This window comes from Chelonoidis abingdonii, chromosome 2 (assembly GCF_003597395.2).
Source record: "Chelonoidis abingdonii isolate Lonesome George chromosome 2, CheloAbing_2.0, whole genome shotgun sequence".
Taxonomy (NCBI): domain Eukaryota; kingdom Metazoa; phylum Chordata; order Testudines; family Testudinidae; genus Chelonoidis; species Chelonoidis abingdonii.
This window is the reverse complement of record NC_133770.1, coordinates 45,466,201-45,493,624: the sequence shown is the minus strand read 5'-3', so window position 1 is coordinate 45,493,624 and position 27,424 is coordinate 45,466,201. Positions and strand designations below refer to the sequence as shown.

Below are 27,424 nucleotides of genomic sequence, written 5' to 3'. Positions count from 1 at the left end.
CCAGTGGTACTGCGGGGCTTGCCGTGCTCTGGCTGGTGCTCTGGCCAGGGGAGCAGGGCTGCCAAAGACCCCAGCAGAGCTGACTGCCGCCAGGGTGAGTAAAAAAATTTAAAAGGTGCCTAAGGCATGGGGCCTGATTCTGGGGAATTGGGCAAATCAGCCTAAAGCTGGCCCTGCTTACAGGGAAGTAGAGTGAACCATGGGGCGGGGAGGCAGTTTGTCAAGGAGTAACAAACAGAACTTTCACACTGTAGCCTGGCCAGTCATGAAACTGGTTTTCAAAGCTTCTCTGATGTGTACCGCGCCCTCCTGTACTCTGCTAACCGCCCTGGTGTCTGGCTGCGCATAAATAGTGGCCAGGCGATTTGCCTCACCTCCCACCCTCCCGTAAACGTCTCCGCCTTACTCTCACAGATATTGTGGAGCGCACAGCCAGCGGTAATAACAATGGGAATATTGGTTTTGGTGAGTTCTATCCAAGTCAGTAAACTGTGCCAGTGTGCTTTTAAACGTCCAAATGCATATTTTACCACCATTCTGCACTTGCTCAGCCTGTAGTTGAACAGCTCCTGACTACTGTCCAGGCTGTCTGTGTATGGCTTCATGAGCCATGGCATTAAGGGGTAGGCTGGGTCGCCAAGGATAACTATAGGCATTTCAACATCCCCAACAGTTATTTTCTGGTCTGGGAAGAAAGTACCTTGCTGCAGCTTTTGAAACAGACCAGAGTTCCTGAAGATGCGAGCATCATGTATCTTTCCTGGCCATCCCACGTTAATATTGGTGAAACATCCCCTGTGATCCACCAGTGCTTGCAGCAGCATTGAAAAGTACCCCTTTCGGTTTATGCACTCGCTGGCTTGGTGCTACGGTGCCAAGATAGGGATATGGGTTCTGTCTATCGCCCCACCACAGTTAGGGAATCCCATTGCAGCAAAGCCATCTGCTATGACCTGTACATTTCCCAGAGTCTCTACCCTTGATAGCAGCAGCTCTTTGATTGCGTTGGCTGCTTGGATCACAGCAGCCCCCACAGTAGATTTGCCCACTCCAAATTGATGCCTGACTGACCGGTAGCTGTCTGGCTTTGCAAGCTTCCACAGGGCTATCACCACTCGCTTGTGAACTGCGAGGGCTGCTCTCATCTTGGTATTCTTCAGGGAGGAGGAAAGCAAGTCACAGAGTTCCATGAAAGTGCCCTTATGCATGAGAAAGTTTCGCAGCCACTGGGTATCGTCCCGGACATGCAACACTATGCGGTCTTACCAGTCTGTGCTTGTTTCCCGCGCCCAGAAATGGTTTTTCCATAGCATGAACCTGCCCCATTAACACCAGGATGTCCATATTGCTGGGCCCATACTTTGAGAGAAGTCTGTGTCCATGTCCTTTTCACTCTCGTCACTGCGCTGCTGTCGCCTATTCGCCTGTTTTTGCTTTTGCAGGTTCTTGTTCTGCATATACTGCAGGATAATGCGCATGGTGTTTACAGTGCTCATAATTGCAGGTGCCATGCTTGCCATGCTATGGTGTCTGCGCTGAAAAAAGGCACAAAATGATTGTCTGCTGTTGCTTTGATGAAGGGAGGGGCGACTGATGACATGACTTCCAGGGTTGTCACACAAAATGGCCCCCTCAAGGATTGAGCTCACAACCCTGGGTTTAGCAGGCTAATGCTCAAACTGCTGAGCTATCCCTTCGTCCACTATTCATGGAAGGAGGGAAAGGGAAGTAAATGAATATAAATGAATGCAAAACAAATCTGGTCTCTTTATTGTTTTGATCCACTCCATCTGTCTTATACATCTTAGGCTGGCAGCAGATGGTGCAATGTGACTGCTAGCCATCGTCATCTGGCTGCTCGCCAGAAGACGATGCAGTATGATTGCTAGCCATCATTGTCTCTTGGCTGCTTGCCAGAAGACAGTGCAGTACAACTGCTGGCCATCGTCATCTCCAATTTATGTCCAGGCGCCCCCAGCCAACCACATCGAGGCCAGCCAGGAGCACACATATCTGCCTAGGCACCCCTCAACCGACCTTACTGAGGTCGGCTAAAAGAGCACCCAGGAGATGATGACGATGGCTACCAATCGTAATGCACCATCTGCTGCCAAAAGGTAATGAGCTGCTGCTGTGTAGCAATGCAGTACCACGTCTGGCAGCACCCAGGAGACATACGGTGACGGTGATCTGAGCGGGCTCCATGCTTGCCGTGGTATGTTGTCTGCACGGGTAACCCAGGAAAAAAGGTGCGAAACAATTTATTGCCATTGCTTTCATGGGGGGAGGATGGGCTGATGACATTTACCCAGAACCAAAAGTGACAATGTTTTTGCCTCATCAGACATTGGGAGCTCAACCCAGAATTCCAGTGGGTGGTAGAGACTGTGGGAACTGTGGGATAGCTGCCCCCGGTGCAGTGCTCTGGAAGTTGACACTAGCCTTGGTACTGTGGATGCACTGTGCCGAGTTAATGGTCTTAATAGTCTTAAGTGGGGACACCCACTATCAACTGTGTAAAATAGATTTCTAAAAAATCAACTTCTATAAATTCGACCTAATTTCGTAGTGTGGACATACCCTCAGTTTCTCCATCTTCTTTCCAGCTACTTAACTTTCAGAGTCCTGGCTATATCTTATCAATAGGGAGAAAGGCTGGGAGAAAGGACTAGATTGTGCTGATCGTGCAAAGCGGTGGGAGATGAGGAGATGGTTTAGGACTGTTGTGCAGCCAGTGCCTTTTGTGACAGGGGAAATTACTGCCAAGGAGTCAGAGGCACAGAGGGGGAGAGCTTGACTGAGTTACATGAGAAAATGGAGATTTATTTATTTTTAAACAGGGAAATTAACTCCCCCCAAACTTCATTTATGCAGATTAAGGTTGTTCAGTGCTGCTTTGTGCCCTTCCAGAATATGGAGAGTGACTAAGTATAACCCTCTGAACACCAGGAAACACGAAGTAAGGTACATGCCAGTTCTGCAATGCAACTTTAACTCTGCCCTCTTTGAGCAGTACCCTGGCACACGAATAACACACATACTAACACTCAGAATTAGCTCTAGTTAACTCCTCTCGAGTTAGCCTAGCTTGAGTAAGAGTGGCTACATAGTGAAATAACACTCAAGTTGAACAGAATGATTGGACTAGCAATGCAGAGTTGCACTGTTCCCACTGCATTACCTGCCTGAGCATCAGCAACACTTGTGCTTTAACCTGTATCCCCTGACAGGCCAGCTAGCTTGAGTGTAAAGTGCCACTTAACTTGAGCTAGAGACTTGTGAGCAGACAGGAGTCAGGATAGGGGCAACACTGAAGTTATACCACAGGCCCACACGGCAGTGAAAACATACCCCCATATGCTGCAGAATGCCTTAGGAACTGAGCACTTTTGGACAAAATTTCACACTTTCTCTTGGTAAGGCAAAACATGGGTCAGGCATAACAAACAGCTGTCTACAGCTGGCCTGCATGCAAACACTGAGACTACTCCACACAAATCACCCCAGACTTGGAACATAACAAAATAACGGCCATACTGGATCAGACCAAAGGTCCATCTAGCCCAGTATTCTGTCTTCCGACAATGGCCGATGCCAGGTGCCCCAGAGGGAATGGACAGAATAGGTAATCATCAAGTGATCCATCCCGTAGCCCAGTCCCACCTTCTGGCAAACCAAGTCTAGGGACACCATCCCTGTCCATCCAGGCTAATAGCCATTGATGGACCTATCCTCTATTAACTTATCTAGTTCTTTTTTGAGCCCTGTTATAGTCTCGGCCTTCACAACATCCTCTGGCAAGGAGTTTCACAGGTTGACTGTGCATTGTGTGAAAAAATACTTCCTTTTATTTGTTATAAGCCTGCTTCCTATTAATTTCATTTGGTGACCCCTAGTTCTTGTGTTATGAGAAGGAGTAAATAACACTTCCTTATTTACTTTCTCCACACAAGTCATGATTTTATAAACCTCTATCATACCCCCCTTAGTTGTCTCTTTTCCTAGCTGAAAAGTCCCAGTCTTATTAATCTCTCCTCATATGGCAGCTGTTCCATATCCCTAATAATCTTTACTGCCCTTTTCTGAACCTTTTCCAAGTCCAATACATCTCTTTTTGAGATGGAGGGACCACATCTACACTCATTATTCAAGATGTGGGCAAATCATGGATTTATAATATATAATATAGGTAATATATTTTCTATCTTATTATCTTTCCTTTTTTTAATGATTCCCACCATTCTGTTCACTTTTTTGAATGCCGCTGCACATTGAGTGGATGTTTTCAGAGAACTATTCACAATGACTCCAAGATCTCTTTCTTGAGTGGTAACAGCTAATTTAGACCCCATTATTTTATATGTTTAGTTGGGATTATGTTTTCCAATGTGCATACTTTGCATTTATCAACATTGAATTTCATCTGCCATTTTGTTGCATAGTCACCTAGTTTTGAGAGATCCTTTTGTAGCTCTTCACAGTCTACCTGGGACTTAACTATCTTGAGTAGTTTTGTATGATCTGTAAATTTTGCCACTTCACCGTTTACCCATTTTTTCCAGATCATTTATGAATATCTTAAATAAGACTGGGCCCAGTACAGACCTCTGGAGGACACTACTATTCACCTCTCTCCATTCTGAAAATTGACCATTTATTCCTATCCTTTGTGACCAATCCATAAGAGGACCTTCCCTGTTGTCCCATGACAGCTTACCTTACTTAAGAGCCTTTGGTGAGGGACCTTGTCAAAGGCTTTTTGAAAATCTAAGTACATTGTATGCACTGGATTGCCCTTGTCCACATGCTTGTTGGCCCCCTCTGAGAATTCTAGTAGATTGGTGAGGCATGATTTCCCTTTACAAAAACCATGTTGACTCTTCCCCAAAAAACTACGTTCATCTATATTTCTGACAATTTTGTTCTTTACTATACTTTCAATCAGTTTGCCCAGTACCGAAGTCCGGCTTACTGACCTGTAATTGCTGGGATCACCTCTGGAGCCCTTTTTGAAAATTGGTGTCACATTAGCTATCATCCAGTCATTTGGTACAGATGCTGATTTAAATGATAGGTTACAGACTTCAGTTAGTAGTTCTGCAATTTCATATATGAGTTCCTTCAGAACTCTTGGGTGAATACCATCTGGTCCTGGTGACTTATTACTATTTAGTTTATCAATTTGTTCCAAAATCTCCTCTAAGGACACCTCAATCTGGGACAGTTCTTCAGATTTGTCACCTAAAAAGAATAGTTCAGATTTGGGAATCTCCCTCACATCCTCATCTGTGAAGACTGATGCAAAGAATTCATTTAGTTTCTCTGCAATGACTTTATTGTCCATCTTGATTGTCCAGTGGCCCCATTGGTTGTTTAGCAGGCTTCCTGCTGCTGATGTACTTAATATTTTTTTTGCTATTACTTTTTGAGTCTTTGGCTAGCTGGTCTTAATTCTTTTTTGGCCTTCCTAATTATATCTTTACACTTCATTTGCCAGAGTTTATGGTCCTTTCTATTTTCCTCACTTCCAGTTTTTAAAGGATGCCTTTTTGCCTCTCACTACTTCTTTTACTTTGTTATTTAGCCATGGTGGTGCTTTTTTGGTTCTTTCACTATGTTTTTTAATTTGGGGTATACATTTAAGTTAGCCTCTATTATGTTGTCTTTAAAAAGTTTCCATACAGCTTACAGGGATTTCACTTATTACACTGTACCTTTTAATTTCTTGCATAGTGTCAAGTATCATGGGGTAGCCGTGTTAATCTGTATCTACAAAAACAACGAAGAGTCCAGTGGCACCTTAAAGACTAACAGATTTATTTGGGCATAGGCTTTAGTGAGTAAAAAACCGCACTTCTTCAGATGCATGGAGAGAAAATTACAGATGCAGGCATTATATAATGACACATGAAGAGAAGGGAGTTACCTCACAAGTAGAGAATCAGCGTTGACCGGGCCAGTTCGATCAGGGTGGATGTAGTCACCTCCTGCTTTTAATTTCTGTTTGACTGACTTCCTCATTTTTGTGTAGTCCCCCTTTCTGAAATTAAATGCTACAGTGTTGGGCTGCTTTGGTGTTTACCTTGCCACAGGGATGTTAAATTTAATTATATTATGGTCACTATTACCAAGCGGTCCAGCTGTATTCCTCTCTTGGACCAGATCCTGTGCTTCAGTTAGGACTAAATCAAGAATTGCCTCTCCTCTTGTGGGTTCCAGGACTAGATGCTCCAAAAAGCAGTCATTTAAGGTATCAAGAAACTTTATCTCTGCATCCTGTCCTGAGGTGACATGTACCCAGTCAATATTGGGATAGTTGAAATTCCCCGTTATTATTGAGTTTTTTATTTTAATAGCCTCTCTAATTTGAGCATTTCACAGTGACTATCACCATCCTGGTCAGGTGGTTGATAATATATCCCTAGTGCTATATTCTTACTATACTGAATTACTATCCATAGAGATTCTATGGTACAGTTTGGATTATTTAAGATTTTTGATTCTACGTTTTCTTTCACATATAGTGCCACTCCCCCAGCAACATGACCTGTTCTGTCCTTCCGATATATTTTGTACCCTGGTATTACTGTGTCCCATTGATTATCCTCATTCCAGCAAGTTTCTATGCTGCCTATTATATCAATATCCTCTAATTCACCCATCTTATTATTTAGACTTCTAGCATTGGCATATAAGCACTTCAAAAATTTGTCACTTTTCAGTTGTCTGCCATTACATGATATAATTGACTTTTTTTCATTTCACTGTTTCTCATCAGATCCTACCTGTATTTTATCATTATCCATCCTCTCCTCCTTACTGGAACGTAGAGAATCTCCATTAATAGATCCTCCTCTAAGGAATGTCTCTGTCAGAATCACATGCTCATACATACTTGTCAGCTTTCCTCCAGCCCTTAATTTAAAAACTGCTCTACGACTTTTTTAATTGTAAGTGCCAACAATATGGTTCCATTTTGGTTCCCCTTCACTCTTGCCCTAAGATTTTCTCTGAGACATTGCCTTCACTGACTCCTCACTAGCCCCTGAAGACCACTGTCATATGTACCACCAGACAGATGACAATCCCCATGACAAGAAGATGCCCTTGTGTTCCTCTACTGCCACAGTCTACAGAATTTAGTGCTGAAATTAGGCATAGTTGATCTTTCAGGGTACACATGCACCTCTCATCATTCACCGCAACAATTCTGCCAGCCTGCTTCAGTTTATCCCACCTCTGTTCAGTACAGCTGCATCTAACTCTGTGAATAGTAGTTGGAATTGAAGACAAAGAAATGCTGGAGTTAAAATGAGTGGAACACAACACAAAATAATTGCACAGTATTGTAGTTGTTTCTCAGGTCTCTATTATGGAAGCTACATTTACTGAGGCATTCCCAGTGGCTATTTGCCTGCTTCAGGCGGAAGAGTTAAGGTCATGTTGAAGAGGTAGCATGTAGCTTAACTTTGTATTTCCTATTTTTCAGAGGTTTAAGTTAAGCTTAACACTTTCTGCATTATGAAACAGCACAATGCAGCACTGGGCAACCTTTGCTCTGTGTTAATAAATGTTTATAAAATGTGAATGGGAAGTAACACTGAAAATATACATAGAAATTTAACTAACTTTTTCAGTTAATTCATGAAGCCAGTAAATCACCTCATGCACGCATAGAAGAATTTTAATTTTATTTTTCAGAATGAATCTGTCTTGGAACTGTACGTTGCACATCCTTTTAACTAGACGTGGAAGTTTGAAATAGTTTTTTGGAAATTCCCTACAGGAAATCCTGCCATCAACACAGACATTAGGTGTATATGTGATTTTTGAGCTGCTAGTGCTAATTTGCTTAATCTACTTCAGTGGTTCTCAGAGTTTTGTACTGATGATCCCTTTCACACAGCAAGCCTCTGAGTGCGACCCCCTACTCAGGGTTGGCTCAAGGCATCAGCGTTCCAAGCATGTGCTTGGGGCGGCACTTCTCAAGGAGCAGCATTCCAGCGCTTTGAAAGTGGCTCTTTTCAAGGGTAATTAAATTTTACATTCTATTAAAATAAAACCTATTTCCCCATGTTAATTTTTGCCCCCTACTGTTACTCACATCTTGTCAACTGTTGGAAATGGGCCATCCTGATTATCACTACAAAAGTTTTTTTTCTCCTGCTGATAATAGTCCACCTTTATCTGATTACTTTCGTTATAGTTAGTATGGCAACACCCATTTTTTCATGTCCTCTATCTATATATATCGTCCTACTGTATTTTCCACTGCATGCATCCGATGAAGTGGGTTTTAGCCCACAAAAGCTTATGCTCAAATAAATTTGTTAGTCTCTAAGGTGCCACAAGTTCTCCTCATTCTTTTTGCCGATACAGACTAACATGGCTACCACTCTGAAACCTGTTTTCCTCAAACAGTTTTAGAACTATCCTGCTGAAATCTTGGGCTGCCTTTCCAAAGTGTTTGCAAGATTGTCTAATTATCAGTGTAGCAAAGTTCCAAGATGAGCTTGGTGTCATTGTAAACCTCAACTTCAAGTAGCATCAAAACATTTTTGTTTTCCCCACAGAATAATAGGCACCTTAGAGATAACCTTTATTGAGATGATCATTTAGAATTATTATAACAGTGAATATCTCTTTGGCTGTGTTTTGAATTCAGAGTATGGATGTGAGGAAGAGGAGAGTGTGTTCAGCCTTTTTAAGAAATTTTCAGATTTTTTTCACTGTAACAGAAAATGGATTATTTTTTAAACTGAAAATTTGCTGTCGACTTAGTTCTCAATAAGTGCAAATGCCTTTGTACTCTAGGAATTTGGTTTAGAAATTAAGCTTTACAACCACATTTGGTGAAAGTTAAGTATGCAATTTTCTATTAATTTTAACAGCATATTGAATTATGATAATGTGTGACAAGTATGTATGGGTGTGCAATTTTGAACATTGACATAATTGTATATACATATTCAGCCATTTTTGTCTAATATTACACATTCAAATACACACTGTTTTCAATCTATTGATCTGTTGCTTAAAAAAAAAAGAACAGCACAGCTGTTGGTTGTGTATCCTACTCATTCAGTTTTTTCATAAATATGAGGACTACCACTTTCGTTAGTGCTCTGTCTTTTGATTTGAGCCAGTCCTCTCTTCTTCCTTTCTCTTTCCCAATCTCTTCTGTCTCCTTCCTTCTCTTTTTAAATTTGCATCCTTTTCTGTATTTCTTTCTCTCTCCTTTTTTGTTTTTGTTTGAATTTTTCTTCCCTTTCTTTGCTCTGGCATTTTTAGGGTAAGAGCATGCAAACAGTAGCATTTTTAGATGTCTAAGAAATAAAGAATGGGAATGAATTAGTTCTTCTGTGTTTGGTACACAGATTTATGTCACTTGTTGCAAGTTTCTAGTTTCGGAGATTTTTTTTTTTCTGTCTCCATAGCAATGTACTGGTATCACTATGAACACATCAAGAAGTGGTTGTGCAAGACGTTTGATGTACGTGAACCAACATTTTTGATCAGCTTTACTTCAGGGGCAACAGCTGGCTCTGTAAGTCTATGTTTCTATTGCTGATATTCTAAGCAAACTTCTTCCTTGCATTAATCCTATCAGATGGGGTTCTCTACAGTCCTCTCCCTCCAAAGTGCTCTGTTCAGTGCCATATCCTCTACCACACCACATGCTAACATGTCTTCATTTAGGATGCTTGTAATAAATTGTTCAGTTCATTGGGAGTTTGTATCTGTAATTAATAAAACACAAGGAATGAAATTACAGATGATTCTCCTACAAATTGTGAATATGTTGTTGAACAAAGGTTAGAATCAATGCGTCTTTAGCTATACATAAAATATAGTTATCTGGTGATGAAACACTTTAATTGTTATTGCCTTTATTTGTAAGTGAAGCAAATTGGAAAACATTTAATAAAATCAAAGGGGTAGCTGTGTCAGTCTGTGTCCACAAAAACAACGAGGAGTTAGGTGGCACCTTAAAGACTAACAGTTAAAAATATGTCAATTGCAATGGATTTTTTACCGTCAGTCCATTTGGTAGGATGTCCATCTGTTTGCACTTGGAGAGGAGGAAGTCTTTAAGGTGCCACTGGACTCCTCGTTAATTAATAAAATGTTAAAGTAAAATACAGTGTAAAAGATATCTAAGTAGTTTTGATTGGAAATCTTATTAAAACTTTTTTCTGTTACTACAGATTTTAGCAGCCTGTTAAATCATGGAGTCTGTAGCTGCAGTTAAAATAAAATAAAATAAATAAGAAGTATTGGCGGAGTTCAGGAAACAATCACAGCTGAAGCCTTCAGTTAGCCTGAACTTTGCCAAAGCTGGTTATTATTTCCACATTACTTCAATCATGTTAACTTTGTGAAAATGGTTTGTTTGAAAAGAAGCACTATATGGGCAACTGTTAGGCCTCAAAGTAACTATAACAGCAAAGCTAGAATATGCTGTTTTCAGATAGTTGATAGCTTTTAGATCTATTTTAACATATACATAGTATAATTGCTGCCTTTTCACTTTTTCTAACAAGGACAATATGGTGTGTGCCTGTGGAGTGGGGAGTTAATGATACTAAAAATGTTCTCATTCTTTCCTGCATGTTTACATTTTTAAGATACCAAGCTGTTAGAAAGACCTACCAATTTGTTTTTAAACTCACAACTTCAGTTCAAGATCATTATCAACATAATGGGATGGTGGAATTACAACCTCTCAGGAAACTCAGTTGATAGTTATATGGTTGACTTCAGTTCATTTGGACAATTTACAGTAAGCAGCAATCATTTGAAAATGCTGTTGTCTTGGAGTTTTAATCAAACTTTAATAATAATTCTGTTTCACAAGTATTTATTTTTACAGATGATAAACACAGCATTGTGATTAGCATAGCTATGAAGTATTTTCTGTAGCATATATTTGTACTGTGCGTTCATACTCAACGAAAAGGAAAACAATTCAGGATTTTTTCATTGACTACTTTTTAGCAGTGAGTTATGTTTAAAAACTCTTTTAAATACATATAATCAAGTGAGGGAATACCAGACCATCTGTGGGTGGATACAGTACCAGACTTTGTTTTGGTGGAGAGACCTTGCAGTTGAAATTGCAAAATAAACTGTAGCAGATAGAATGCTGTAAGGCAAAATCTGATGTGTTTGATTATGGACAAAGCACACACCTCAGCTGCTGGAAGCAGCACGGGCCGAGGGATGTACTGGCTGCCACTTCCAGCAGCTCCCATTGGCCTGGAGCAGGGAACCGTGGCCAGTGGGATCCGTGATTGACCAGACCTGCGGACGCGGCAGGTAAACAAACCGGGCCGGCCTGCCAGGGGCTTTCCCTAAACAAGCGGCATCCCAAGTTTGGGAAATACTGCTCTAAACTAAGGGCTCTTGTTGCCACAGCTCCATCGGACAAGAATCCTATCTCTTCACACTCCTGATTGACTTAGCTGTGCTGGCAAAACTTTGTAGTGTAGACCTGGCCTAAGTAAGTAATCCACATGTTAGTTTTACAGAGAAAGTGTGCCTCAACTATGAGGCCTACTGTCCAAGCTGGTTGTGAAGGGCACTTGAGTAATCCACAACAGATGGGCATTTATGCTAACATAGAAACTTTTATGACTATCAGGTTCAGTATAAAAGAAGTAGCCACTTTGGTTCCTATCCTGCTTCCATTGGAAGTCCTTATGAGAAGGATGGGCCCTTTGTGCATTATGCAAAAACTTAGATTGTATACATTATTGACATGATATAAGTTTTCTAAGCAGCTATTCTAGTTTATGTATTTAATGAGATTTAATTTTGGCTTTTTTCACAGACTTTATATAACAAGTGATATATATATAACCAACTCATTTTATGGAATAGGCTTGCTGATGCTATGACATTTTAAGTGAAATATTAGTAACATCTCTTTACTCTTTAATAGATTGCAGCTACAGTAACTTTACCTTTTGATGTGGTGAAAACACACAAACAAACTGAAATTTGGGAATATGAGACCTTAAACTGTAAGTTCTTTTAACTAGATTACTGCACATTCTTTACATTTTAGATTACCTTATGATCCATCTTTATGTATCATTCCACTATTCAAAGGTTAAATTCTCCCCAGCACAGAGGGCTCAGATAAAGTCCACTGTATCACTTATGTCTTATTGTGGGTCTTAAATGGGAAGAAGAGCCATTGTTGGCCTTGTGCACTGGAGTGCATATTATTAATTGGAAGTAATAAAGATGGGAAATCTTAAAACATAATTCTGTTTAGTTACATGGATTTCTAGTGGGGACTTTAAATCGTCCCCATATCCTTTCCCCTATGATGTATCTCAAAACGCTGTAATTTGCCATGTTCTGTTTTCCATGTGCTGTAATGTCTTCTGGAGTACTTCACAGGAACTGTTCTATTTTATGTATTTTTAATGACTTGGAGGAGAGAAAAAATGAGAAGCTGGTGATGTTTACTGATAATACTGTTTCAGTTAAGAAAAACTGAAGAACGTTGTATGTCTAACTTGACATGTCAATGTCTAACTTCATTTCTCAGAGGGTGTGAATGGAAGATTAAGTTGTAGATGAGGGTGTAACAAACATTAGGCTGGAGTCACTCTAGCTAAAATAAGCAGGAATACCCTGGTACTAGGAACAATGGATGAGATAAACCTGGAATGTAGAGATCAGGTTATAGTGAACTGCATATGGACAGAGCATGCTGTATAGGGATTAGTTCCTGAAAAGCAACCAAGCCAATCATGAAGTGTGTGATATAATATGTAGTCAGAAATGCAGGTGTTAGTAAAGAGGTATATAAGGAAAAGTTTGGCTGTGTAACTTGGTTTTGTGATGTACCCTGCATCCACCTCCTGCGATTGAGCCTGGACAGCTTGGGCCTAGTGTTGCTGAATGCTAAATAAAGGTACCTGAGTGGTGAATTCTGGAGTCAAACTGAGTGGAAGAGGGTCTCAGGGGATCCTAATATTTATCCAAATTTAATGCAACTCATATAGGCAATTTTTTTCTAAGTTTATTCTATAAACTGAACTTGAACAAAGTTCTGTGGAAAAACTCTTTGGAGTTGACAGGAGTAACGTGATAAAAATTGTTTGCGCATATAGCCCCACCCACCCTATTAGAAAAGAGGAATGTCTCTCCTTAAATATTTTTGTTTTTTAACTTTAATCCAGAAAAGGACTACATTGTTCTCAAGTGGTATTTTTAAATATTCACTTTTTAGTGGGGTCTACAAAGAAAAGACAAATAAGAAATGGGAGTATAATGATGAAATATGTAGCAGTGAATACTCCAATAACTTAAAGGGATGGGTAATACAAAATTGGCAGGGGAGAAAAGGCTTTTTAGCTCTTGGTCACAATTGGCCACTGTTACACTTAAGGCAGTGCATTCAGCATATAAACATCTGTTTTTCTCAATCATCTGGGGTCTGGATGATTAGTGAAAAACTCCCATTAACTTTAATGGCTATTGAATCAGGTCTTTACTATGGAGTAATCAAAGACTGAATTGACTTTGTTAGCAATCCATCTGTTATGAAACAGACTTGAGTAGGCTGATTCAGAATCACATATTTACACAGAAGCTCTCTCCTCTAGAAAATAAAGTGGAAACAGTAGAAGTTTCTTTAAAAACTGTAGGAGAAGATATTCTTAATTTCAGGCTAGTAAAAAAAAGTTCTGATCACTTTGTCTAAAGAAACTTAGAATCATAGGACTGGAAGGGATCTCAAGGGGTCATCTAGTCCAGTCTCCAACACTCATGGCAGGACAAAGTATTATCTAGACTATCTCTGACAGGTGTTTGTCTAACCCGCTGTTAAAAATCTCCAATGACGGTGAGTCCACTACCTCCTTGGGCAATTTATTCCAGTGCTTAACCACTCTAACAGGAAGTTTTTCCTAATGTCCAACCTATACTGCTCTTGCTGCAATTTAAGCCCATTGCTTCTTTTCCTATCCTCAGAGGTTAAGGAGAATATTTTTTCTCCTTCCTTCTTCTAACAACCTTCTATGTATTCGAGAAACGTTATCATGTCCCCTCTGTTTTTTCTTCAGACTAAACAAACACAGTTTTTTCAGTCTTCCCTCATAGGTCATGTTTCATAGATCTTTAATCATTTTTGTTGCTCTTCTCTGGACATTCTCCAATTTATCCACATCTTTCCAAAGGATTGGACACATTGCCTCCCAGGATATTGAATAGTCCAGATCTTACCCGAATACACACATACAGCCAATTCTTATTATTTTATTTAAAAAAAAAAGAGAAAGAGTATGGTTAAAAGATCAATATACATACAGACATGAGTTCAATTTTTGAGGTTCAGATTCATAGCAAAGATGGTCACCTTTGTAGTTACAAAGAGTTCCATTAGAATTTAGTTCATAGTTTATAGTCCAATGTCTGATATCATCTTCAGGGAGTACCAGCATAACTGGGACCTCAGTCTTGTGACTCAAACTCTCCCCAATAAAACTTAAGCAGATCTGAGATAAGAAGGATTGGGACTGAAGGATCTTTTATACAATGTCATCCTTCTTTAACAAGTTGGAGTCCCTCGGGGAACAATAGGTAATCAGGATGTCTTTGAAATGGGTCTATCACCAGTACTTAGCTATATGAATTAACATAAGACAATTGTCTATTCCTGCACCATTCACAGATGATTTGCTATACATTTCAAAGAGAGATGAATACAGAGATATCCCATGTTTACAATTAATTTAAATGCTAGGATGTTCTTTGAGTGCTTGTTCATATCAATTCCAATCAGGTGTGTGTGTGTGCGCATGTGTGCAGTAGCCAGAAGATTTTTGCCCTAGCAGCAACCGTAGGGTTGGCCTGGGTGCTCCTTGGAGTCGCACCTTCATGATGTCCAATATAGAGCCCTGCCGACCCTGCACCCCCTCAGTTCCTTCTTACCGCCAGTGATGGTAGCTAGAACTTCCCCTTGCTCTTCTCTTGCTTCGGCAAGTGGATTAGCAGTACTTTTTATGCTGTACGTAGTTAGTATCCACTAGTTCGTATAATTTCGTTTAGTAGTTTCTTTATAAGTTTTAGTTATGGGGGTTCCCCTCCCCCATTTGTTACTGAGGAATGCTGCAATTCCTGGGCTTTAAGGCTTGCCAGATCTGCACGAAATGCATGCCAAAAAGTGACTCCCACACCTCCTGCTTAAGATGCCTTGGTGAGGGTCATCAGAAGGACCGTTGCAAGATCTGTCAGGAGTTCCAACCGAGAACTATTAAGGAGGGGGAGCAGTGTCTCAAAATCCTCCTTATAGAGGCAGCTGTCCGACTTCACTTGGACCCAGGGGACCAGGGATCCTGCTCCTGGCATGTTATCTTCAGCGCAGAGTATTCCAGTGCCATCTTCAAAGGATTCAGCGCCAAAGAAAGATGCCAGCAAGGAAGCTAGGCACTATCATGGAACCTCTCAGGGTCATTCCAGCCTTCAGCACTGGTCCCAACCACTGGTGCAGAAGAAAAAGAGGTCGGAGAGAGGTCGATCTCCCTTGGCAAAACCCAGGGACCAGCCACCAGTGGCACCTCAGTTGGGCCATGGCTCGGGAACTCAGAGTGGGGCCACATTGACTCCTGCCCAAGTGAGGCAGACGAGTCCGGGCCTGTCTTGCTCACCTCACCTGTTGGATCATCTACCATTCCCGTCTACCCTGGAGGCTTTTGAGGCAGTGCAGGACCTATTAAGCCTCATGGTGCCATTCTCGCCACCAAGACAGAAGAGTGTCTTGGCACCGCAGGTTCTATCTTGATCCCCTGTGCACTCTAAAGGAAAGCTGGCGATGATGGCACGCTGATCCCCATCACCTCGGCACCCATCTGCTCCAGCTCCGTCATCCAGAGAGCACAGTTGGAGCACTGAGAAGCAGGGAACCAACTTGAGAGGAGCAGCGCCACTCTGGTCCTTCTGTTCGGAGTTGGACTCATACCGCTCCAACTATAGCAGCAGCAGCAGATCTTCCTCATGGCACCATAGGCAGTGGGCCCTTCAGTGGCAAAATCCACAGCAGTAGCCCTTTTGGACTCCATGGGCTTTCTATCAAGCCCAGGGTCGGAGCCAGGGCTCCCGCAGGTGCAGCATCTGTGATTCCACGACATTCGTTTGACCACGGTTGGCATCAGGGCCAGTGCCTCGGGCATTAACACTGGCACCTCTGGGCTGTTCTTGGCACCGACTGCAGCACCGGCAGCGACCACTATGACACCGAAGGTAGCAGCAGCCTGGATTGCAGCTTTGGTGCAAAACACACCCTCAGCACCTACAACAGCACTGACACTGCCTCTGTCACTGGCACCAGCTGCCATGGTGCCCACAGGAACCCTGGCATTCATGCTGCACTGGGCGCCAGCACCAACGGGGGGCCCAACATCGGCACCAACACCTGTGCCTTTCACACCTGCGGGACCAGACCAACTTACTGCTTTTCCCATGGGGTCAAGAGATCCCTTGCGCAGGGATGGTAGGGAGCAACCACCTACCCTGGTGGTCTCCTCCTTCTCCTCACCAGATGAGGCCCTAGTGGGTAGTTCAGTAGCCCGAGCTCTGAAAGACTCCAGAGTGTTGCAGCAGCTGCTGCACTGAGTCGCCTAGGATCTGGGCATTAAGGCGAAGGAAGTTGTGGATGATGTGGACCCTATGGTGGACATCCTGGCTCCCTCCAGCCCTGCCCGTATCTCCTTACCACTAATAAAAACAATAACAGACATGACAAAGACCCTTTGGCAGACCTCGGCCTCGCTGCCACCTACAGCCAAGTGCAATGAGCACCAGTACTTTATGACCTCCAGGGGCCATGAACACCTCTATTCCCACCTCGAGCCTGATTCCCTGGTGATGGCCGCCACTAACCAGTGGGAAAGACAAGGATTTCAAGGCCCTTCGCCCAAGAATAGGAATGCCAAAAATTAGACCTTTTTAGGCGAAAGGTTTATTCCACAGAGGGACTGCAACTTCGTATATCCAACCAACAGTCATCGTCAGCAGGTACTCCTACAATGCCTGCTCAGTGATGACTAAATTTATGGAGTTGCTCCCCTTGGACTCCCATGCCAAATTTTCGGCTTTGGTTGAGGAAGGGGGACTGATCTCCAGGGTCTCCCTTCAGGCGGCACTGGACGGGGCAGGTGCGGCAACCATGGCTAATCGTGTGGCCATGAGAAGGGGCTCATAGCTCCAGGTTTCTGGCCTCCCGTACGAGGTACAGCAGACTATTCAAGACCTGCCTTTTCAGGGTGAGACTCTCTTCTCAAAGAAAATGGACAAAAAGCTGAACAGCCTTAAAGATTCCAGAGCCACCCTCAGGTCCCTGGGCCTCTATACTCCTTCGACACAGTGGAGACATTTCTGTCTGCAGCCCCAGCTGTGGTTTGGACAGCAAAACCTCCAAGGTGGGTCCAAAAGGTGGAATCGGAATGGCAGGAGAAGGCCATGCCAACCTTCTGTCTAGTGCTTAGGACAACTCAAGCCATCTTCAGGGCCCAAACCAGCCTTTTGAAGGCACGGGCGAAGATGGTGTACCACACCTAACAATGGATCCATCCCGAATTACCTTCTTGTCCCGACTATCCCCTTTCTACCGTGCATGGTCCCGTCTCACCTCAGACCGATGGGTGCTCTGCTCAATAGAGAGGGGATACTCCATCCAATTCTGTACTCTCCTGCCCTTTCACTCCCCTTCCCCATACCCCTTCAGGGACCCTTCTCATGAGCAGCTCCTTATCCAGGAGGTGCTGTCACTCCTATCTTTAGGAGCAGTGGAGGAGTTTCCTCAGGAGCACAGGGGCGAGGGCCAAAGGAGGCTAAAGGTGGCTTCAGACCCATCCGGGACCTGTGAGAACTCAACAAGTTTGTGAAGAAACTCAAGTTCCGCATGGTCTCTCTGGCCTCCATCATTCTCTCATTGGATCCAGCAGACTGGTATGCCACCCTCAACTTGAACAATGCGTACTTTCATATTGCGACCACCCAGCCTCACAGGAAGTACTTCAGGTTCATGATGAACAAAATCCTCTACCAATTTAGTCCTCCCATTTGGCCTGTCAGCAGCACCTTGTGTTTTCACCAAGTGCATGGCAGTCATCACTGAGTTTCTGCGCAGGCACCGGGTACAGGTGTTTCCTTACCTCGATGACTGGCTGATCAAGAGCTGCTGTGGGAGCCAAGTGGAAGCTCAGGTCAGATTCGTCAGAGCCACCTTTGACAGCGTGAGTCTCCTAAACAAGGTGAAATCGACTCTGTCCCTGGTCCAAAGGATAGAATTTATAGGGGCAATATTGGACTTGACCAGGGTAGGACATACGTGCCGCAAGAGGGCTTTCAGGCCCTGACTATCGAGGCCTCAGATAGTTTCCCACCACCATGGTAAGAAATAAGCTTCTTGGACACATGGCTACCTTTACCTACGTGATGCAGCATGACAGACTCAGGCTTCGACCTTTTCAGTCGTGGCTTGCATCAGTATACCACCCGGCCAAGAACAGCTTAGACAGGATAGTGACCCTGCCTTGCCCGGTCCTTGACTCCCTCCTGTGGTGGCTTGACCCTCAGGAGGTATGCTCAGGGATCCCCTTTGCCAGTCCACAGCCGTCTCTGTCACTAGTGATGAACGCATCAAACTTGGGCTGGGGAGCACATCTAAGAGACCGCAGGACTCAAGGTCTCTGGTCTCAGACAGATCTGGCTCTCCACATCAATGTCAAAGAGTGGTGCGCCTGGTGTGCCAGACATTCCAGGCATACTTAACGGGACAATTTGTTTCAGTCGTGATGGACAACACCACAGCAATGTTCTATATCGACAAACAGGGGAGTGTGTGCTGCTCTTCCCTGTGCCAGGAAGCTCTCATACTGTGGGACTTCTGTGTAGAACATTCAATACTCTTCCAGGTGTCATACCTCCCCAGAGTACAGAATGAGCTGGTGGACCTCAGCAGGTCATTTCACGGCCATGAGTGGTCCTTTCACCCAGACATTGCGATTTCAATCTTCCAGAGCTGGGGCCTTCCTCAGATAGACCTATTTGCTACTCGATACAACAGGAAGTGCTGGCAGGTCTGCTCCTTCCAAAGTCGCAGCCAGGCTCCAGTGTTGATGTGTTCCTCCTCCATTGGGAGGTTTCCTCCTATATGCCTTTCCACCGATACTGCTTGTTCACAGGGTACTCCTCAAGATCCAGAGGGAACAAGCTCAGGGTCATATTGATAGCACCCGCCTGGCCCTGTCGGTACTGGTACACATCTCTCCTAGACATGTCCATAGAAGCTGCAATCACCCTGCCACTCTGCCTGGACCTTCTGTCACAAGATCACAGTCATCTTCAACATCCGAACCTTGAGTTGCTTCACCTCACAGCATGGAAGCTCCATGGTTGAACCCGATGGAACTTTCCTGTTCAGGCCAGGTTAGACAGGTCCTCCCTGGCAGCAGAAAACCCTCTACAAGAGCCACATACCTCGCCAAGTGGAAGAGATATTCAGTTTGGTCAGTGCAGCACCATTCACCCTCGAAACTAGCCTCAGTGCCACTTAATCTGGACTACCTCCTACATCTGAAGTAGCAGGGACTTTCGTTATCATCAGCAAGGGTTCACTAGCTGCCATCTCAGCCTTTCACCCAGCCATGGAGGGCCGCTCTGTGTTTGCTAACCCAATGGTCAGCTGGTTCTTAAAAGGGCTCGACAGGCTATACCCTAATGTCTGTCAGCCTGTCCCTGTCTGGGACCTCAACCTTGTCCTTTCTAGGCTTATGGGATGCCCCCTTGAGCCATTAGTGATATGCTCCCTGCTCTATCTCTCTTACAAGGTGGCATTCATGGTAGCGGTAACCTCAGCCAGGAGGGTGTTGGATCTCAGGGCCCTAACATCAGAGCCTCCCTACACCCTGTTCTATAAAGACAAGGTTCAGCTCGGGCCCCATCCTGCTTTCCTCCCGAAGGTTGTGTCACAGTTTCACATCAACCAGGACATCTTTCTCCCAGTGTTCTACCCTATACCTCATTCTAGAGGCAGGAAGCAGACTCTCCACTCACTTCTTATCAAACTGTCTGTACTGGGCTATCTTGATTATCACTTCAAAAGTTTTTTTTTTTCCTTTCTTAATTGGCCTCTTAGAGTTGGTAGGGCAACTCCCACCTTTTCATGCTCTCTGTATGTGTATATATATTGAGGAGATACATGTTCCATTTGATGCATCCAAAGAAGTGGGCTGTAGCCCACGAAAGCTTATGCTCAAATGAATTTATTAGTCTCTAAGGTGCCACAAGTACTCCTGTTCTCTTTCCACTCACTAGATGTTTGCAGGGCACTAGCTTTCTACATCGGAAGAACAAAGCCTTTGAGAAAATTGGTCCAGCTGTTTGTGGCGGTAGCAGACAGAATGAAGGGCCTACCTGTGTCCTCACAACGCATTTCGTCATGGATCACATCCTGCATCTATGAGTGCTACAACCTGGTGGAGGTTCCCACACCCCCAATCACTGCGCACTCCACCAGGGCACAGGCTTCAACAACAGTGTTCCTGGCTCAGATCCCTACTCAGGAAATCTGCAGAGCAGCAACATGATCCTCCATCCACAGTTTTACCACACATTATGTGATTACACAACAGGCCAGGACGATGCTGCCTTCGACGAGCAGTGCTTTAATCAGTGGACGACTCTGACCCCGCCTTCTGAACTTGGACTTGTGAGTCACCTGATTGGAATTGACACGAACAAGCACTCGAAGAAGAAAAGAGTTACTCGCCTTCTTGTAACTATTGTTCTTCGAGATGTGTTGTTCATGTCCGTTCCAATACCATCCTCCTTACCCCTCCGTTGGAGTAGCAGGCAAGAAGGAACTGAGGGGATGCAGGGTCGGCAGGGCTGTATATTGGACACCATGAATGTGTGACTCCAGGGAGCGCCCAGGCCGACCCTACAGTTGTTGCTAGAGGAAAAATCATCCAGCTACTGTGCACATGCACATGCGCACAGCTGATTGGAATGGACATGAACAACATATCTCAAATAACAACAGTTATGAGAAGATGAGTAATGATTATTTTTTTACCTCTGAATCATCAGAATACAGCATAGACAGGGACTGTTGATTACATTGTTGACCACTACCCATATATATGTAAATACACAAAAACACAAACATTATCTCCCCACATGTCTTTAAGGGTTGAATTTGAGTCATTTATTCTGCAGGATGTTTAATCCTTTCTGGCCATGCGTCACAGAGCTAAAACAAAAAAGAATTCTGTATGCATGTTTCTTTACCTAGCCTTAACCTCTCTATCCATAGCTCAGTTAGGCCCACCGTATTTCCATCTCTGAACTGGTAGAGCTAACTTGCTTTTTGCAGTTCATTTGTATCTGTCTGCCAGAGGCTCATTTCTAGCCACTGCTGCTGATAATCCACTGAGAGTATGGCTACACTTGAAACTTCAAAGCGCTGCCGGCAGCGCTGCCGCAGCAGCGCTTTGAAGTGCGAGTGTAGTCGTGGCGCCGGCGTTGGGAGAGAGCTCTCCTAGTGCTGCACGTACTCCACATCCTCATGGGGTTTAGCTTGCACTGTTTACACTGGCGCTTTACAGCATTGTATCTTGCAGCACTTGGGGGTGTTTTTTTCACACCTCTGAGCGAGAAAGTTGCAGCGCTGTAAAGCACCAGTGTAGCCAAGGGCTCAGTCCCTTTCCTTCTTGGGCCAGCATCTTTAAGGCTTAGGATCCCCTTTGATCCTAGGCTTTTGGCCTTGAGCACAGTTAACCAGGCCAGCCTTACGGGAACAAAGCAGGAGCATTCCCCAATTTATAATTTCCCCAGGCTTATCTTTGCCACTATTTTTTTTTTCTGGTTTGCTTCTCCCTTAGCAGCCTTCTTGGATTTAACTCATTGCAGTCAGGCAGGATAATATCTAACAGATAAATTGAGGTGTATGTGATACTTATGAAATAATAAAACAACTCCATTTTCCATCAGTATGTCCAAAATTAATGTAAAACGAATTTAAAATGTGACTAAAATAAAAACAGCTAGTGCATTTCATTGATGTGATCCCTCTAATTTTCAAGAGTATTTATTACTTTTCTGTGGTGGTATTAAATTGTACACTATTTAATTCACACTTTATTTTCTTGTACTCTGTCTAGTATCACAGAAGAAGTCCACATCAACATGGACAGTAATGAAGACAATTGTTGCTGAGCATGGGTTTACTGGATTATTTGCTGGTAACTGTTTTAATATATTTCCAAGAAAAAAGGAAATTAAGTGGATTTAATCATTAACAGGGTTTTATAGAATCTAACATGTGCAAGATAAAAAATACTCGTGTCCTTCCACATGAATGTTGTTAGCTGTGGAGCAGTCATGAAATATATATGCAATTCTAGCCCACTCTTAATTGAGAGATTATCAGTTAAGATGTCTAACAGTGTCTAATAACAGAGGTGGTTTATTTTTCAAGCATGTGACAATTAGCATGTAGCACATGTATCAGTTATATCAGTCAATGTAGTTGTAATTATTTTCCCAAATTGTCACTGACAGGAAAGCGGTGTGAAAAGTTCTGCAGCTAAAGAATTATGAAAAACAAAACAAAAAAGTGTTTTTTGTCCAGTTATTATATAGCAAGAAAAGGTAGTTTTTGCAAGTGAAAATAGCTTTTCCAGCAGGAGAGAGATACAATTTGTAAAGCAAACAGAGAACTAAAACAGACTGGAACCTGGAGACACTTAAGAACTCTGTTCTTGGGGGCAAGAGAGATCCAACTCTCTTTAGAGGCTCAGTGGGGGTCTAATTTTATTGTGGGTTGAGTGTGATTTATCTCCTACCAGTCACTACTACTACCGCATCAGTGCTTAGGAACATCCAACCTCACATGACAGTCCCTCTTTTTGGTTCTGTTTTTTCTCACTAACCCTTTTGATATTCTCTGTCTTCAGAAACAAAGCTGCAGCTTCAACAGTATTGTCTGTCTGCAGTCATAAGTGTTTAAGGAAGTTTTGCTGAGATTTTGATTTGCATCTGAGTAGAAGGATGGTAGCTGGGAATAGAGTTTACTATGGTAAATCACTCTGGACAGTTGCTGGCTTGTAGGATACTGCGGGCTAATGAATTCCAGAAGGCCCAAAACAAAATGAGGACGATTATGTAACATCATTGAAAGTTGGGCTTTTGTGTCATGATGCTTTGATGGAGGGCTAGAATATGCCACAGTCATATTATGGCTTTGTGCTACGTACACCACAAGGCAGGAGTGGTGGTATTGGATGCTCCATATAACTCTGGAACATCAGATTTCACAGCATCACTGGCTTCAGTTTATTTGTTTAAAAAGGCATACTATCAGAATAAAAAAATCATACTAAAAATCCTCATCTTTATCACATGAAATTACTAAAACTGAAAATGTGGTGGTTCTTCGAGAGCTTGCTCATGTCCATTCTATGTTAGGTGCATGTGTGCAGCACAGTAGCCAGAGATTTTTCCCTCAGTGGTATCCATCAGCCCGGCTCTAGCACCCTCTGGTGCCGCATGCTCAAGCACCAGTATAAGGGGCCCAGCTGGCCCTGAACTGTCTCAGTTCCTTCTTCCATAAGAACATAAGAATGGTCATACTGGGTCAGACCAAAGGTCCATCTAGCCCAGTATCCTGTCTACCAACAGTGGCCAATGCCATGTGCCCCAGAGGGAGTGAACCTAACAGGTAATGATCAAGTGATCTCTCTCCTGCCATCTATTTCCACCCTCTGACAAACAGAGGCTAGGGACACCATTCCTTACCCATCCTGGCTAATAGCCATTAACAGACTTAACCGCCATCAATTTATCTAGTTCTCTTTTAAACGCTGTTATAGTCTAGTCGTCACAGCCTCCTCAGGGAAGGAGTTCAACAGGTTGACTGTGCACTGTGTAAAGAACTTCCTTTTATTTGTTTTAAACCTGCTGCCTATTAATTTCATTTGGTGGCTCCTAGTTCTTATATTATGGGAACAAATAACTAACTTTTCCTTATTCACTTTCTCCACATCACTCATGATTTTATGTACTTCTATCATATCCCCCCTTAGTCTCCTCTTTTCCAAGCTGAAATGTCTTAGCCTCTTTAATCTCCCCTCGTATGGGACCCATTCCAGACCCCTAATCATTTTAGTTGCCCTTCTCTGAACCTTTTCAGATGCCAATATATCTTTTTTGAGATAAGGAGACCACATCTGTACACAGTATTCAAGATGTGGGAGTACTATGGATTTACATAAGGGCAATAAGATATTCTCGGTCTTATTCTCTATCCCTTTTTTAATGATTCCTGACATCCTGTTTGCTTTTTTGACTGCTGCTACACACACCGTGGACATCTTCAGAGAATTATCTACAATGACTCCAAGGTCTCTTTCCTGATTAGTTGTAGGTAAATTAGCCCCCATCATATTGTATGTGTAGTTGGGTTTTTTTTCCCAGTGTGCATTACTTTACATTTATCCACATTAAATTTCATTTGCCATTTTGTTGCCCAATCACTTAGTTTTGTGAGATTTTTTTGAAGTTCTTCACAGTCTGCTTTGGTCTTAACTATCTTGAGCAGTTTAGTATCATCTGCAAACTTTGCCACCTCACTTTTTATTCCTTTCTCCCGATCATTTATGAATAAGTTGAATAGTATTAGTCCTAGGACTGACCCTTGGGGAACACCACTAGTTACCTCTCTCCATTCTGAAAATTTACCATTCATTCCTACCGTTTGTTCCCTGTCTTTTGACCAGTTCTTAATCCATGAAAGGATCTTCCCTCTTATCTCATGACAACTTAATTTATGTAAGAGCCTTTGGTGAGGGACCTTGTCAAAGGCTTTTCTCTGGAATAACTTCTCTTGTCAAGGCAAGGCATTCAATCAATGATTCTGTTGTTCTTTGAGTGCTGTCCCTGTGTGTGCTCCACTCTAGATGTCGGTGCATCCTGGCACCGTTGATTGGAGATTTTCGGTAGCAGTGCCTGGTCTGGACGCAGGCTCTCAGTTGGTATCTCCCATCTCGTTGGAATCTTCCTGAGCGCCTGTGTCCTGCGCCCCCCTCAGTCCCTTCTCAATCGTCCCCAGCTGAAGACAGGACTCAGGGTAGTGCTGCTTCTCTTCCCTGGTCTCTGGAGAAAAAATTAACAAAGAATACATAAATACTTATTAGTTACAACCCAGTTGTTTCCCTTCCTTTAGTATAGTTACATGGGGGAGTTAGTTACTTAGTTTAAAAAAAATAATCGCTTTAGGCTTGTCTCCCTCTGAGACACTCTCCCCTGCCATTTCTAATTCTCAATGCCAGGGGCTTCCGGATTCAGAAAGTGTGTTTCCTGTCAGGACTTCATGCCATGGTCAGATGGGCACTCACATTGTGTGAAGTGCCTTGGGAAAACCCACATCCCAGAAAATGCCTCCAATGTACGAACCTCAAGTCAAGGGCTCGTCGCGACAGGGACCTGCGGCTTAAAATGCTTCTCATGGAAAAATCCCTGCAGCAGCTTTCGGAGACGGGGAAAGTTAAACCCGCTCCCACACACTCCCCGGCCAGATCCGAACCAGTTGGGAACATTGCTTCACCCTCTCTGGAGCAGAGGAGAGACTTTGACAAAGGTAAAGGGTCTACTGCGAGAGCCTTACCCTCTGTGCTGACAGAGCTGCAGGCAGGTGCCTCAGCTCTTTCTACAGCCTCAACTGTGGCTCCTGCAGACTGCAGAGGCAGGAACCTGACCTCCCGTACCGGGAAGGTTTCCACAGCATCGACCGCCTCAGCGTTAAAAATAGCCATGGTGCTGGCTGCGTGCTCTGCCCCAGTGCCGACAAGGACATCAGCACTGACCACCTCCACGGGTAAAATACCAGTGGTGCTGGCTTCACGCTCTGCCCCAGTGCCAACAAGGACATCGGCAGTGACATCCTCCCTCCTGCCACGAAGAATAGCTGTGGTGCTGACTACACGTTCTGCCCCGCTGCCGGGAAAAATGTCGGCACTGAGCCTGCCTCCTGCCCCGGCACCAGCAGCGGACCCCTGCAGGGCACCTCCAACAGACTCGTGGCACCGCTGACACTTCCACCTGCTAACATGCTAGAGCACAGTCCAGGCTCGGCTCAGCACAGCCCAGGGTGCAGGAGCAACAGTTCCTCACTCAGTGTGACCTCTCAGTGCCACCTGAGCCTAAGACCTGGTCTACATTACGATTTTAGGTTAAATTTAGCAGCGTTATCTTGATTTAAGCCTGGATCCATCCACACGATGAAGCCCTTTTTTTCGACTTAAAGGGCTCTTTAAATCGATTTCTTTACTCCACCTCCGATGAGGGGATTAGTGCTGAAATTGGCCTTGCCGTCGAATTTGGGGTAGCGTGGATGCAATTCGATGGTATTGGCCTCCGGGAGCTGTCCCAGAGTGCTCCATTGTGACCACTCTGGACAACGCTCTCAACTCAGATGTACTGGCCAGGTAGCCAAGAAAATGCCTGCGAACTTTTGAATTTCATTTCCTGTTTGGCCAGCATGGCAAGCTGATCAGCACAGGTGACCATGCAGAGCTCATGCATAGCTCATCAGATTCAAAGATTCATAGATTCTAGGACTGGAAGGGACCTCGAGAGGTCATCGAGTCCAGTCCCCTGCCCTCATGGCAGGACCAAATACTGTCTAGACCATCCCTGATAGACATTTATCTAACCTACTCTTAAATATCTCCAGAGATGAGATTCCACAACTTTCCTAGGCATTTTATTCCAGTGTTTTTAACCACCCTGACAGTTAGGAACTTTTCCTAAGGTTAACTAAACTACACTTTCTGCAGTTTAAGCCCTGCTTCTTGTTCTAGAATCCTTAGGGCTAAGGTGAACAAAGTTTTCTGCCTACCTCCATTTGACACCTTTTAGATACTTGAAACTGCTATCAGTCCCTCTCAGTCTTCTCTTTTCCAAACGTAAACAACCCAGTTCTTTCAGCCTTCCTTCATAGGTCATGTTGCTCAAGACCTTTAATCATTCTTGTTGCTCTTCTCTAGACCCTTTCAATTTCTCCCAAAACATTTTCTTGAATGTGTGCCCAAACTGGACACAATACTCCAGTTGAGACCTAACCAGAGCAGAGGCGTTTAAGAATGACTTCTTGTGTCCTTACTCACAACACACTGTTAATGCATCCCAGAATCATGTTGTTTTTTCGCACAGCATCATACTGTTACTTCAATATTTAGCTTGTGGTCCACTGTAATCCCTAAGATCCTTCTGCGTACTCCTTCCTGGAGAGTCTCTTCTCATTTTGTATGTGTGAACTGATTTTCTTTGCATGAAGTGGATGACTTTGCATTTGGTCTTTGTTAAACTTCATCCTGTTTACCTTCAGACATTTCCATCTCTC

At 43.5% G+C, this 27,424-nt stretch overlaps 1 protein-coding gene across 2 annotated transcripts in view; it reads left to right on the top strand.

The window, feature by feature from the left end:
* The window catches only part of SLC25A40 (solute carrier family 25 member 40), a 114,457-nt gene that overhangs the window by 55,911 nt on the left and 31,122 nt on the right, over window positions 1–27,424 (top strand). For both annotated transcript variants that reach the window (XM_075062323.1, XM_075062322.1), the window contains exons 8-10: window positions 9,438–9,547; window positions 11,945–12,026; window positions 22,185–22,265. In XM_075062323.1, coding sequence (XP_074918424.1) covers window positions 9,438–9,547; window positions 11,945–12,026; window positions 22,185–22,265 — 273 coding nt within the window. The remainder of the gene's footprint in view (window positions 1–9,437; window positions 9,548–11,944; window positions 12,027–22,184; window positions 22,266–27,424) is intronic.